This window comes from Electrona antarctica, assembly GCF_951216825.1.
Source record: "Electrona antarctica genome assembly, chromosome: 7".
Classification (NCBI taxonomy): domain Eukaryota; kingdom Metazoa; phylum Chordata; class Actinopteri; order Myctophiformes; family Myctophidae; genus Electrona; species Electrona antarctica.
In genome coordinates this window covers 37,219,583-37,234,596 of record NC_136812.1, presented here as the reverse complement: position 1 = coordinate 37,234,596, position 15,014 = coordinate 37,219,583, and the positions used below count along the sequence as shown (strand labels likewise).

General features: G+C 46.0%; 1 protein-coding gene across 1 annotated transcript in view; it reads right to left on the bottom strand.

Annotated features, from left to right (window-relative positions):
• scfd2 (sec1 family domain containing 2) overlaps nt 1-15,014 on the bottom strand; it is a 191,636-nt gene that overhangs the window by 160,386 nt on the left and 16,236 nt on the right. Inside the window, exon 3 of the mRNA XM_079506818.1 lies at nt 13,722-13,849. Within this exon, the coding sequence (XP_079362944.1) occupies nt 13,722-13,849 (128 nt within the window). The remainder of the gene's footprint in view (nt 1-13,721; nt 13,850-15,014) is intronic.

Here is a 15,014-nt window from a genome sequence, read left to right as displayed (position 1 = left end):
TGTTATATCAAACATTTCTAAAGCAACAAAGGCCTGTAGCTTGTAACTGAACTCGTACATATTTTCTCTACACATTGCAGGATGATTGTAAGAGAGGGTACCAAGCGTGCGCGTGCTTGCGTGCGCACTTGGTACCCTCTCTTACAATCACCATTCTGCTCCATCCCCAGTCGTAACATTGTTTTTCTGTTGCGTTTCGTTTGTTTGGGAGCATCTAAGACGGTGTGCAGATCTTTGGGTGTGTGACTCTACAATGTAATGTAATATAACCAGACGGTATTCATAAGCCTTTGTTGGCTTGTGGAATGATGGTGACTGGTGAGATTTGGCATCCCATCAGCCACGGTTGTAGCTGGTGAGGAGAGGAGAGGAGAGGAGAGGAGAGGAGAGGAGAGGAGAGGAGAGGAGAGGAGAGGAGAGGAGAGGAGGAGAGGTGGAAATATGTTGTTTTCCTGCTCTGGAGGAAAGGAGGACACGCAACGGGTGAGAGGAAACGCTGACTTTCTAACCAAAAGGAGGGGTTTACATTATATCCACTAAATCCAATCTCCACTAAAGATTGGTATGTACACACGCACACGCAAACATGCATGCACATTGCACGCACACACACACACACACACACACACACACACACACACACACACACACACACACACACACACACACACACACACACACACACACACACACACACACACACACACACACACACACACACACACACACACACACACACACACACACACACGACACTCACACACACGACACACCCTTGCACGCAGGCACACACACATGCTCATCCTGATGGGAAGAGCAGTGTGGACCCAGAACAAATAGACAACCTATTTGCAAGCATAACAACCTCTTTAATAACTATTGTATACTCAGTGTGGGGCAGAGGGGAGACACTGATACCGTAGCATGCAATAATATTATCTCTGTCAGAGAGAGAGAAACACACATCCACAGTGTGTGTGTTAGTTTGTGTGCGTGTGTGTGTGAGAGAGACAGAGAGAGAGACTGCCAGCCGTGTACATTAGACTGTTAAGTCTGACTTATATCTTATACTGTATATTTATATGCGGTCCGAAAATAGCCCATCTACAAGCTCACAACGTGTCACATTGTTGTGACACGTTGTGAGCTTGTAGGTGGGCTATTTTCATAATGAGACACTTGGCACACATTGAAGTATAAGCTGAGCAGAGCCATCTAATAGAAGAGTTACGATATAGAGGGGGCAGAAACCGAGCACTCGAGCGCTGTTCATGCAGCCTGAACTGAGCCAAGCTGGAGTTGGAAATACATTGTTTTCAACGAGGGCGGCGCAAATAAGAGCTATTTTAAGAGCATGTGTGCAACATGACAGTAACAACTAAAGTCTCTTTAATGTTTATGTTGTACTATTACTACAAAACAATTTAAAATAAAGGGATTTAAGATCATTAAAGCTGGGCTGTTGCCTGAGTCCAATGCATTTCTGCCTACTTCCAGTCCCGGACTTGGCCCAGTTGGTTGTCCCCACGCTCAATGCGTAGTCTACTGTATGAAGGAGAGCCGCCATTGGACTGGCCCCATGAAGTGAACGCAGTTTGCGGAACTCTGTCTATATCTAAGGCTCTGAAGCTGAGCATAAGCAGGGCAGGCGGACAGCAGTGGCTCAGTAGGTAGAGTGGCTGGATGGCAACCGCAAGGTTCCCAGTTCGATCCTGGGCTCCCCCAGAGTTAGCGTCGAAGTGTCCTTGAGGCTTGAGCAAGACCCCTAATTGCTCCCGCTGTGCAGGTTGATGCACAGCATGGATGCATGCAGCCTTGCATGGTTTCCTTGCATGGTGTGTGTGTGTGTGTGTGTGTGTGTGTGTGTGTGTGTGTGTGTGTGTGTGTGTGTGTGTGTGTGTGTGTGTGTGTGTGTGTGCGTGTGTGTGCGAATGGGTGAATGAAATGCACAATCTATGTAAAGCGATTTGGATAAAAGCGCTATATAAATGCACCATTTACCATTATATGTGAGGGCTCTGCCAGTTAGTGCACACAGAACATAATACTCCTTGTGAGTGTGAGGACCATCTCACGTCTCCTGTCCCCATGGTTTCATTTCTCTCTGTTCTATACTGACCTATCAAACTATTAAAAAAAACTAAAGAAAACGCGGAGTGACAGGTATGGCCTTAGTCTGAAATAAAGCGTATTGGTAAGACCATTATTTGCACATGGACTTCAGTTGAGATGGAGCACTACTGTCAAGAGGCTTCAGCGTAATGTTTATATGAGTCATAATGTGTAACCAAGTGCGACTGGTGTGTGTGTGTGTATGTGTGTTCAGTGTACACGTGAGTTCCATACGTGTGTGCCGCAGTGTGGCAGTACAGCAGCGATAAGAGTCCCAGAGAGGCTGTCTGGGAGTGTGACTAATTTGTGTGAATGCAGGGTTCTCTATGATTATTTACAGAGCTGCCACAGAGTGAGTGTGTGTGTGTGTGTGGGGGGGGGGGGGGGGGGGGGGGAGAGAGAGAGAGAGAGAGAGAGAGAGAGAGAGAGGCTGAGCTCCTTGTGCCCCATTAAAGACCCCCTGCTTAACTCTCCCTCTCGCTTACCGGGAAGATTCGCACAGACACAGGAAGAGCGGGGTGAGGGGGGTTCAGTGGGTGGGTTCTAGGGGCGCACGGGGCAGCCTGGAGGTACGAGGGTCTAGGTCGACCCCTAGGGCTGCGGGGGGATTTGGTGGGGGTTTGGGAGGGGGGGCGCAAGGCGGGGAGAGAGGGGCACACATTAACTCCCCATAAAGCCTACTTCTTCATGTTGATATTCTGAACCAGCACCAGATGTGGGAGTATTTCCTGTTGGACTACGGGGCCAATGTTTTCTTTAGCGGGGCCAGGCAGATGACTGGAGGAGAAACAGACAGGCTAGGGTGAAAAATGGAGCAAAAGAACCCGCTCCACAATACTGCAATACGGAGGGTCGCCACGCACAGACGACTCTGTCGAAGGCGGGATTAGGTGGCGTGTGGAACGTGAAATGTTGTTTTCAGCACCAGCGCTGGAGGGAGCGGGTCGAAGCCTGGCCTTCCCCCGTTATAACCCAATAACAAAGAGCCAGCTTTCCCCCAGTGAGTGATAAGTATAGCTGACAGCGCTAAACAGTCTCGAAGGTCTGCCTGCTGGGAGACACGGCCTTTAAGCCTGACGAAGTGTGTCTGTGTGCTTGCGGGGGCACCATGGCGGGCAAGACGGAGCAAGTGTCTACGAAAGCGAATCAAGTTTCTGGTTGAAATTAAAAAACGTTGCCGAGGAGTGAGTCCCCCTTGTCCAGAAATATTCTACATCCTGAAAAGCCCTATTGTGAACATATGCTGCTGTAAAAAAGCCTGGCAACATACCCGAGTTTCACTAAGCCTGATGTGCCAAGCATAATTCAGCCCAGAACTGGGAAATACATCCAAACCAGGGGCCAAGGATAATTCTGCCCTAGAATAGGGAACCAAGAATGGGACACAGTTGGCAAAACATAATCAAGAGAGTAATGCTGTGTAGGCAGCATGAGGCACAGTATGGATAAATTGGATAATGCACAGCAGAGAGAAAGACAATCTGGGACTGAGAGAAGACCATAGCCTGTTTTACATTACACTGTCAAACAGGACTGGATGAGCCCTTACTCGCCAGCACGGCAGAAATAGCTGATCTATAAGCTTACACAACGTGTCGCGCTGTGAGCTTGTAGAATTAACACTGCTTAACCCATTTTTACCTGAGATCAGATTCTAAAAATGTCTTCTACATCCTGACAGTTTTCTGAAAAAGCTATGTTTCTATGTCAGTCGTTCTTCGATTTTTCAAAAATAGCAGACCTACAAGCTCATAGCGCGCCACTCGGTGGCGCGCTATGAGCTTGTAGATCTGCTATTTTTCAATAGCTAAAGCATAACATAATGCTAACACCAAAAGGGGGGCCCAAAATGGGTTAAATTAGTTACTCGATTTCACCCCAAAGCTTTTCTTTGATTGTTTACACGTGTTGTTGCCAGATGCAAAACTAAGAAAGCTGATTTGATAATTAGGGTGTAGTTTCATACAAAGGTTCATGCGTCCACAGTAAAAGGGAATGTATGTACAGTGCTGCAAGTTCATGTCTAATATCTCCCTAACGACTAACGAGAACACATGTGAGAGTGTACACTTTCTCTTTACTTTTCCAGGCCAGCACAGTGATTCAATTTAATCAACTAGGATTTCATTTAAACAGCTTGTTTCATCTTTGTGTGCATGTGCCAATGATACATTAGAGGCTCAGTTGTCAAAAGAAATGTCTTTTTTTCCATCCATTGTATCACACATACTACGTAATGTGAGCAGAGATATTACATTTGTGTTTGAAATACTGGAAAATCTTGGTAAATATTTGGGCTTTTATGTCTCAACTTCTATTCCACATCACAAAGGATATTAGGGAACCACCACAGTAATACAGCTACTACAGCATGAGAGCAGGCTAACGTGAGAGGAAAGTCTCCTATATAATCCACTATACTGTACGTCCATTATACATGTAATATAAACTCAGCCTTGGAAGGCTTTAGATGAAAAGCATGAACTGTACTGTATGTCATACTGAGTGAAATCATCTGTTGCTGATGTAATTTGACAAAACATGTGTTTGTCAGTTTCTGGCAACACCGTGCCCCGATTATCTTAAACTGGGTGAGGTCTTAAACACATTTACTTTGGCAAGTAAACACCTTATCGATTGTGTGTGGAAAGACAACATTGGCCAATTCAGGGAGAAGAAAACTAATCTGGCAAACAAAATGGCAAATAAATGGTTAAATACTTTTATTCTTGAGAAAATTGACGCTTGGAAGAACCAACACGAGATCATTAAACAGTCCCTTGATTTTGTGCCCCAGGTGTTGTAGATGATGAATGCTAATTGTGCCTTAATTGGATGTGTGTGCCTGTTCATGTTGATTTCAAGTAGATGCCTGTCAACACCATGAAACCATGCAGTGTGTAATTAATGGTGAAAACACCTGCGGTGAGAAGACACTTTTCAAGCTCTGAAAAATGTTATTGTATTGAGGATTAAATGTCAAATAGTGGAGTGACATGTGGCGTTGGCTTAAAATAAAGAAATAAATAATGTTTTGACATACATAAGCTACCAACCTACACAAATACTGTACATACACAGGCCTACTGTACTAGAAAACACTCTTCTAGATGGCTTGGTGTACGTAAACGCTATAAAAACATCACACGTAGTATACTGTATATAGATCCAATGTATTAGCCACATGTTAACTCATTGACTGTCATTGATGCATGTCATTTCAATCCGACCGTCATTGACGCATGTGTACACAATGTGCAGTTTTCAGTGTTTACGATAGAGGGCGCTACTTCCGCGACTTCCGAAATAGAGTACACCCGGAAATAACGTGATCTAAAATAAATCCTAGCCGGTTTGGTCTAATGTTATAGGATTTATAAAATGTTTCTGTTCCCACACAGTGTTTTTGGTGAAAACAAGCTATATTCAACTGCCAATAACTAAAGAACGGAACATTGTGGTGACACACTTTTCCCCCCTGATTTTTAAGGGGCCAAGCACGAAGGGACTTTGGTCCCTTATTGTATTTGTCTTTTTTGTAATTCTGCTTCCGCCAAAAACTGCAGTTCTGGCAATATGGTAGAGGGATATGCCAAACGGTGAGGATGCGAAGCCCACAACCATTGGCTAATGGGTGGCGCTATAGCTCATGAACCGTTTGACTGTCAGCAATAAAACTTCAATACACATATGCATCTCCTTATGCCGAAGAAATTTTCACCTATGAACGTTAGCTCAGCCACTATTTTGAATTGATTGATTGACGTATATATGGTTTTATATCGTTTTATATGGATCTGAAACGACACTGCTAGAAAACACGCTTTGAATCCTTTCAACAGGCATAACTCATGCCTCGTTTGGCCAAAAGCCATGGCACGTGTTTCCAAATGTGCCTTGACTCATAGGGAACATATGTCACTTTGACCAGATGAGATTTGACTCAGATTTTCTGCCGTTTGAGCAGTTTGGAAAACGCTTAAACCCGATTTTCTGCCTGCATTTTTGTACTTTGAACAGGCATAACTCATGCCTCGTTTGTCCAAAGGCCATGAACTTGTGAAACACATCTGTCACTTTGTACGTGAAGAAATTTGTAAAAACATATATATAGCTGCAAGCAACGATAAAAGGGGCCAAGGATGAATGCAGCAAAGAAAAAGCGGGTCTGTTCAGCTGCAATACCGCTGGGTGACCTAAAGTGGTACTGTTGAGCAGCCTAAAAGGGCCATTCACACTGAGCACTACAACTATAACTGCAGCCAGCCAGAGCTGTTGTTGAGCAGCCTGCACCGCTCAGTTTACACAGGTGTGATTTTTCTTATTGCTTGGCCCCAACTTTTTGCTGCTTGCAGCTATATTTTTGAGGTCCAGCCTTTGGTGTGTGTAACCCAAATGTTGTCATTGACAACGAATGGACAATTTTGAGTGTTTGTATAAACACAAACATTGCGTAACTCAAACATTGATGACGAAGGTGAGGACGCAAATTGTGATTGGCCGGAATGAGATGATGTATGTATGATGATGTACGATGATAAGAGCGCCCCTCACTTCACACGGGTGTGATTCTTAGCTTTCTTTTGCGATATTTGGTATTTACATTATCATAGAAGAACATATTCTGTGGGTCTAGAAAGATTAGTATAAACATATAAACACTGGCAGTGGCTGAAGACTGTACTAGAGAAACGATTTGTGCAATGATTGGACATAATGCAGGTGTGGCAGTAGAGGAAAACAATTAAGCAAAACATGATTGGGTAGAATTCAGTTTCTGATTTCACATCTAGGCCTAAACTGGAACTACGTGCTACATACCGGTATTCTATTTACATTTCATACGTTGTCAGTCTTATTCTTCATTTGGTGGTGTAACTGCAACTTGTGGGAAGCCTGCACAAAATAGTTTTACTCCTTTGTACATAGTGTAAACTTGTGATGTGAAAATGTATTCCCCACTCAAGCCCGATATACTTGCCAGTTTAAAAGTGATTAAACTTGAAGTTGAAGTTGTCAGGTGTGTACAGGAGCTTTACTCCTGCAGTGTCAAAGCACTTTTATGTCGAGCAGAAACCTTGGAGTATCTCCATACTTCAACTTTTCTAAATCAATGCCCTACTTCATCATACAAGAGTGCAAAAACATAGCACTAGTCCTGTGGCCTTCACTGTGCACTCTATGACAGAGCGAGTGTGTGTGCATTATGCTGTTATTAATATGGATATAATCAGAAGCCAATTAGGTCTACAAATGTACTGGAACATTTCGTTGCAAATATGAGCTTTGGTACCGTACTACCATGATTGATTTTGCACAACGATTACGGTAATTCCAAGTAGAGTCCATGTCAGCATAACGCCCCCATGCATGTTTCCATGAGTATGTTTTGATTAACGGTAAACCAAAGAACAAACTCACAAGACAAACAACGATAAATGAATGCTACTATTTTTGGACGTGTGCACTTTATCTTCAAGTCTGATCGTGAGAATGCATTGAGAATGCAACCAATTTGCAACCAAAATGACCGTTAACAAAAAATCTACCTTTTAATATTATGCTATGACGTTTTTCTCGTCAAGGATCAAGGTTTCTTTATCGTTATACATCTTGTATAAAGTTACAATAAATAAGAGTGTGGTGGATGAAAGTGTACTATTATGCCTGAGCTCATTTTTTAAAAACACATTCATAAACCTGATTGTCCAGAATTACGGGATAAGTAGCTATTAGCAATAAACTGCTCTTGGTTCTCTGGCTACTAAGTCATTTGCCACTTGGTAGCATCTTGAAGTCCCAAGTCCCTGCGAGCTTTGCTGACAACGCCTGGCCGTCGCACATGCCCTGGATGGAGGGAAGCTCACATCTATTGATGCACTGGGCTGTCCGCACAATCCTCTGCAATGCTTTGCGGCTGAGGTCGGTACAGTACAGTTCCCATACCAGGCATACCGGGAGCCTCTTCCATGATATACGTACTGTAAAATACAGTAAGACTTATCGTCATGCCCTGAAATGGCTACTGAATCTCTACCATGGTCAAAATGCTGAACAGTGGTGCGAGGCCAGCGGCCGGCCGGGGGCTATAGGGGCAGGATTTACTGGACAGGGAGGATGACTTGCATTCTATCCGTGTGGGGTGACTCAGGGGCTAAGTGACCGCCAGCAAAGCCTCAATGGTTTTGGACGGCCTCGTAAGTTACGCTACATGTAACGGGAACTCGGGAAGACACAGGAAGGCATGCAGACTTTTATTTATGCACTCGGGAGTCGGGAGTGGATGGAAGACCTGGATGTTATATTTATGGATGTGTCACTGCCTGCATACCGCTCCCAGACTGTACTTACTGTGCTGCAGAGTACAGGACGAGATGTGGAGGACACTTCAGCACACGAGAAAACTCACTGTCACATTCATTAACTCAGTCACACTCGCTACACTGCATGGGCCTGTGTGTGCAAACGACTACATCTGTCTGGGTTCTTCTCAGAAAAGTTGAGAAGGAGACGTATTGTTGCATTCGTTCATGTCCCATTGGAGATTATACGGCCTCTGCTGGCTCGCGGCTTGAAATATGTGTTTATCAAGGCTTTTTAATTCATTCTCCTGGCACAACAGAGACACGTTTGGCTAGGAGAGCAGGAAATAGCTGTCATCTGATAGTATGCGTGCGTGTGAGTGTGAGTGTGTGTGAGTTAACGTGTGTGTACAGTACATGTGTAATGAGTTTGATTTGTCAATCACTGTGCAGAAAACATCTGATATCCGCATGAGACAATTGCGTTGTACTTCACCACTTTTAAACTCACATCCCTATTTCTAGCATGTCATCATCAGCAAAGAAATAGCAGATACAAGCTCACAAGTTACGTGTTGCCGCACACAGCGTTGTGACCTTGCAGATCGGCTGTTTTAGCTATTCGTCGCATAAACTTTAAGTGTGAATGATGTACGATGGATAAAGCACAGAGGTCCGATCATATCATATTTAACATTTTTATTTCACTTGACGGGTCTGTGATATTGGGGATAATGTCCTCAAGGCCCATAAAACTTCTATTAAAGACTCCGTAATAAACAAAAGCAATGAATCAACTCCTGGATGAAACAGCTCTTTTTCATTTGTAAGACGGGATCATGAGGGTGGTCCCCTTTTATTAAAAACACTGAAATAGAAATAAAAGATCAGCTCAGTGATGTTGCCCCCCCCCCCGTGTCCTCGCCTCTCCAAATGCCGTTCTGTCCGCCAGAGTCTTAGCTCATGACAATGTCAGAAAACCCACAATGCACCAGGGGGAATACGGCCACATTATGTCAGAGAGTCAACGCAGACCTTGTCAACACAGTTCACTTCCACTGCAATAAGAACACACATCAAGTAAACACGTACTGTGTGTGTGTGTGTGTGTGTGTGTGTGTGTGTGTGTGTGTGTGTATGTGTATATACTCTATATTATATATTCCCCCTTACTAGGACACAGAACATAACATGCAACACAACGGACACCAAAGCGCATGCATGTTTGCTGAGACAGAAACCAAAGCTGTCCAAACAATTCCCTGCTCCGAGCTAAAGTGCCATAAAAAACACACACTGGGCTCCCTCTGGTTCTAATACGCACATGCACGTACGTACACGCAGACACACACACACGCACACGCATGTGCACACTGACTCACTTTCACAACACACACAGGAGGACTATTTCATCAGTCCATTGTGTTTGTGAATGGTGAGAAACCTGCGTGATCTCACTGTATCTCTAAGCAGAACATTCTCATGCTCTGAGGAATACATACGGCGTCCAGAAAACCTGTATGTCTCTCAGGAAAAACAAGCCGAGTTCCAATGGATCCCATGAATTTGTCATTTAGTCACAAGCTCTTACTCATACTTCTCTACAATATTTATTAAAATCCTTTAACCTTAATCCTTTAAGCTTTAATCCATTTAAGAAAAACCTATGGTAACCACTTTCACTTTAAAAAATGCATGGGCTTGCAGATCTGCAAGTTTTGCTATTTTTGATTTTGACACTCTTGTAGTAGGACATTAATGAGGGGGAAACACATCGATACAAAGTTACTTGAAATACGGAGATGCAAGGTTTCTGCCGGACAGCTACGATATTCTCTCTCTCTCTCTCTCTCTCTCTCTCTCCCCCCCCCCCCCCCCCCCCCTTCCCAGGACGATCTTATCCTCTTGTGAGATGGAAACTGAGCCAAGTTGGACGAGGCTGATATGTGAAAGTGTGTGTAGGCACTGCATCGGTCACGCTGCAGGCTGCAGCGGCGTGTGACCTGACGAGGACGACATGTGTGCGGGTCGACCTCGTGGGGCGGGCGGGGGGCGGGACGGCCATGACAGTGACGGGTACAGGGAGGAGGATGGCGCTCTGCTGGTGGTGAGATGAGGGTGGCTGCGATGGGAAAATGCGGTGGTGCGTGCGTGCGTGCGTGTGTGTGTGTTGGAGGGGGTAATGGTGCTGAAGGGGATGATGGAGGTTGAGAAAGAGAGAATTGGGGGGGTCTGGTCCTCTGCCAAAGGGGGATAAAGATCCAGTATTTAGGGCGTTTGGCAATGCCTTCTGTCTTTCTCCCCCTCTCTTCTCTCTCTCTCTCTCTCTCTCTCTCTCTCTCTCCCCCCTCCCTCCCTCCCTGCGGGGACACAAAATCAACAGGCTGTCCGTCAACATGTGGGAACAGCTTACTGCCATACCGGCATCACTCTCTCTCTCTCCCTCTATGAACTCTCTCTCCTACAATCCCTCTCTTTACAAACTCTCTCTTTCTCCCGAAAAGTATTTCTTTTGTTCTCTGCTTGACTGTGACTCCTTCATATCCCCTCTGCCTCTGCTCTCTCTCTGCTTGACTGTGACTCCTTCATATCCCCTCTGCCTCTGCTCCCTCTCTGCTTAACTGTGACTCCTTCATATCCCCTCTGCCTCTGCTCTCTCTCTGCTTGACTGTGACTCCTTCATATCCCCTCTGCCTCTGCTCTCTCTCTGCTTGACTGTGACTCCTTCATATCCCCTCTGCTCTCTCTCTGCTTGACTGTGACTCCTTCATATCCCCTCTGCTCTCTCTCTGCTTGACTGTGACTCCTTCATATCCCCTCTGCTCTCTCTCTACTTGACTGTGACTCCTTCATATCCCCTCTGCCTCTGCTCTCTCTCTGCTTGACTGTGACTCCTTCATATCCCCTCTGCCTCTCTCTCTCTCTGCTTGACTGTGACTCCTTCATATCCCCTCTGCTCTCTCTCTGCTTGACTGTGACTCCTTCATATCCCTCTGCTCTCTCTCTGCTTGACTGTGACTCCTTCATATCCCCTCTGCCTCTGCTCTCTCTCTCTCTCTGCTTGACTGTGACTCCTTCATATCCCCTCTGCCTCTCTCTCTCTCTGCTTGACTGTGACTCCTTCATATCCCCTCTGCTCTCTCTCTGCTTGACTGTGACTCCTTCATATCCCCTCTGCCTCTGCTCTCTCTGCTTGACTGTGGCTCCTTCATATCCCCTCTGCCTCTGCTCTCTCTGCTTGACTGTGGCTCCTTCATATCCCCTCTGCCTCTGCTCTCTCTCTCTCTGCTTGACTGTGACTCCTTCATATCCCCTCTGCCTCTGCTCTCTCTCTCTCTGCTTGACTGTGACTCCTTCATAACCCCTCTGCCTCTGCTCTCTCTCTGCTTGATGAGGTACATTTGTCCACATAAATCCAATGGAAAGCAGCCATTCAGGCTTAGGAGCGGCTAAACGCTGCACTTTAACAGAGAAGTGTGAAACGAGACCGCCGTGGCTACGCACGCGCGCGCGTGTGGGTGGGTGTGTGCGCGCAGTATTACAACCAGGTTGTTAATGAGAGGCCCTCCTTATAGTACCTCCCCCTGCTACTTATGAACCTGCATATTACCCCTGTGTGTGTGTGTGTGTGTGTGTGTGTGTGTGTGTGTGTGTGTGTGTGTGTGTGTGTGTGTGTGTGTGTGTGTGCGTGTGCGCGCGCGTGTGTCGCATGTAAATGTGTGAATCAGTCTGTCCGTGTGTGTGCATGTGTAAACGCATTGTATGCAAAACGTGATTGATGTAGAGTACACTCATAGACCCATATGTCTATGAGTCAGAAAGCTTAGCGAGGTGAAGGTATGCGTGTGTGCGTGTGTGTCTTTATCTCTGCATGTCTTTGCATACTTTTACCCTTCACTTCAGCCCCCTCTGCTTCATTAACAAACAACAAAAAGTCAGCCAGAGCCGCGTGTGTGTGTGTGTGTGTGTGTGTGTGTGTGTGTGTGTGTGTGTGTGTGTGTGTGTGTGTGTGTGTGTGTGTGTGTGTGTGCATGTGTGTGTGTGTGCACGTGTGTGTGTGTCAGAGAGCCAACATGTGGTTCACATTTCCTCTGTGGCCACATGGGCAAATACGTGCAGTGCGCGGCAGCGGCCTCGGGGTCTCAGTAGGAGGCGCTATGGCTCTTCACTCTCACAAACCCTGCTGTTTCCCACAACCACTGCCATTCTAAACACGCTGTCCACTACAGCTCCACATCGTTACTTTCACCATCACCCTTCTGCCTTGTTTTCATAAAATTATAATATACCATGTCAACCCTATATCTCCTTTTAATATACAGGTATACATTTAATGCCTTCTAAATCATTATGTCAATCAGTATGTCAAGATGTTTCAATAATAAGCAGCAAAAATAAATCTAAAATGACACCGACTAGGCTTTCCCGGTCTTAAGAGAGCGATAGAGAGAAAAGAGGCGGAGGGAGAGAGAAAGTGAGGGCAGCAAGAGTGAGGTCAATATAGCGATAAGTCCCGTCCGATTTAGCTAGATAGTAATTGTGTATACTAACTAATGTCCCTATGCCTGTTTGGGTATCATGTGCAACATGTGTTAATGTGTGGAATATGAGTATTGATCTTGTATTACCGTACTTCTATGGAGGCAGTTGTACGTGTTCAGCATTTGAGTCCGAGACAACTTTGCTCACAGGGACAATAAATTATATCGTGCCTTTGCTGCACATCGTATGTTATCTGACTCCACTGTTAGGGTGCTCTTGGGCTATTTTCACAACATGACATCGGCGCATGACAAAGTATAAAAGAGTTAGCCTGGCATGGCCAGACTAATTTCACTGCGTAAGGATTTTTTCCCCCCCTGTGGCCGATTAGTCTGGTTTCCAGGCTATAAAAGAGTGCTTATTTAAGTGGTTAACATGGCTGTGCCATGCACCTTATGTGTTGTTGCTCCACACACTGTCTGCCACCGCTACAACACAACACCAGGCAGACGCGCTGCGGGGCTGCCAGGGCTCTACCAACCTCACCGGCGGTCTAGTCCCATCTGTCACCACACCGTACGTTATGTGGGGTTATAGTGTCGTGCTCTGTGTTCCTGTACGCCCATGTCGGTCACCCCGTGTCATTTTGTGATCAAATTATGTTCTGCGCCTCTGCGCCAATACCACAAGTAATCCTCCTATGAACCTCATACTTGGCAATGCGGCGCATCTGAGTTCAGTCAGTGTTTCGTCTGGGAACGGGCCGGAGGGATCTCTCAATGCGAGAGGGAGAGGGAAGCAAATAATGGCGACCATCGGGTTTACCCATGCTCATCTTGATTGGCAGCTGCTCCTTGCTGGCGGCCTCCACCAGGTGTCTGCGCACCTCCATCACGGCTTCCTTCTGCTTGCTGGTCAGCATGGCCTCCCACAGAGCCCTGGACGCATCGGACCTGATGGCACAACACATGGAAGGGTCAGTCACAAAGGTCAGTCTCACACACACACACACACGGCTGCATTGCATATATCATTTTCTATTGTGACTATGGAACTTTTGTATTTTGTCAGTTTGTCAGTTGACGTTTTTATTAGATTTTTCTATTTGAGCTTTTACAATATATATATATATATATATATATATTTCACACACTTTAAAAAAAAAAAAGGTAAATGGTGCATTTATATAGCGCCTTTATCCAAGGCACTTTACATAGATTGTGCATTACATTCACCCATTCACGCACACATGCATACACCGAAGGCGGCGGAAACCATGCAAGGCACCAACCAGCACATCAGGAGCAATTAGGGTTTCAGTGTCTTGCTCAAGGACACTTCGACACTAACTCTGGGGGAGCCCGGGTTCGAACTGGCAACCTTGCGGTTGCCATCCGGCCACTCTACCCCTGAGCCACCGCCGCCCACACCTGTAATCTTGTGATGTGAAGATTTTAAGTTTGAGTCCGCTTACATTGGCAAGTGAGTGCATGCCGTTGCCGTGTATCTTCCAGTCTAAATTCCACCAACATGCACTGTCACAAAGCGTGCACATTGGCAGGACCCCCCCTCCCCCCCACCCACCCATCTCTGTGTAACCTCTAACAGGAAAAAACACCAATTAAGAGGGGAGCATCAATAACTCTCAATCTGTGTGTTTTTTTTCCCACCATAGACAAGCAGTGCAGTGGCAGGAGCCTAGAGACGGACCCGACCCGTATCGCAAGGCCCTCCTGGCGATACCATCTGACAGTCCTCTGAGCCCATCTCCTCATTACCCAGCGGGTTACAGAACGCGCTGATCCACAACACTGATGGGAGGCTTTTTAACGACAGACATGCGCGTGTACGAGTTGCACGCGCACGCTGTTACTGTTAACATCTGCCCCCCGAAGGAATCAAAGAGTGTCGCGCGGGACTTTTCGTCACCATTTCCCTCACTGGCGCAGTGACATGTCCTATAAATACGTTTTTAGCATCTGAACCCGCGCCAAAGGCATGTTTCATATCTCTGCTGCGCAGCGTATCGCGCCCTGTTGGAGGTGCTGAGGCTTTGATGCTCACACAAAGAGTTCTGTCTGTCTGTCTGTCTGTCTGTCTGTCTGTCCTGCTTTGGAG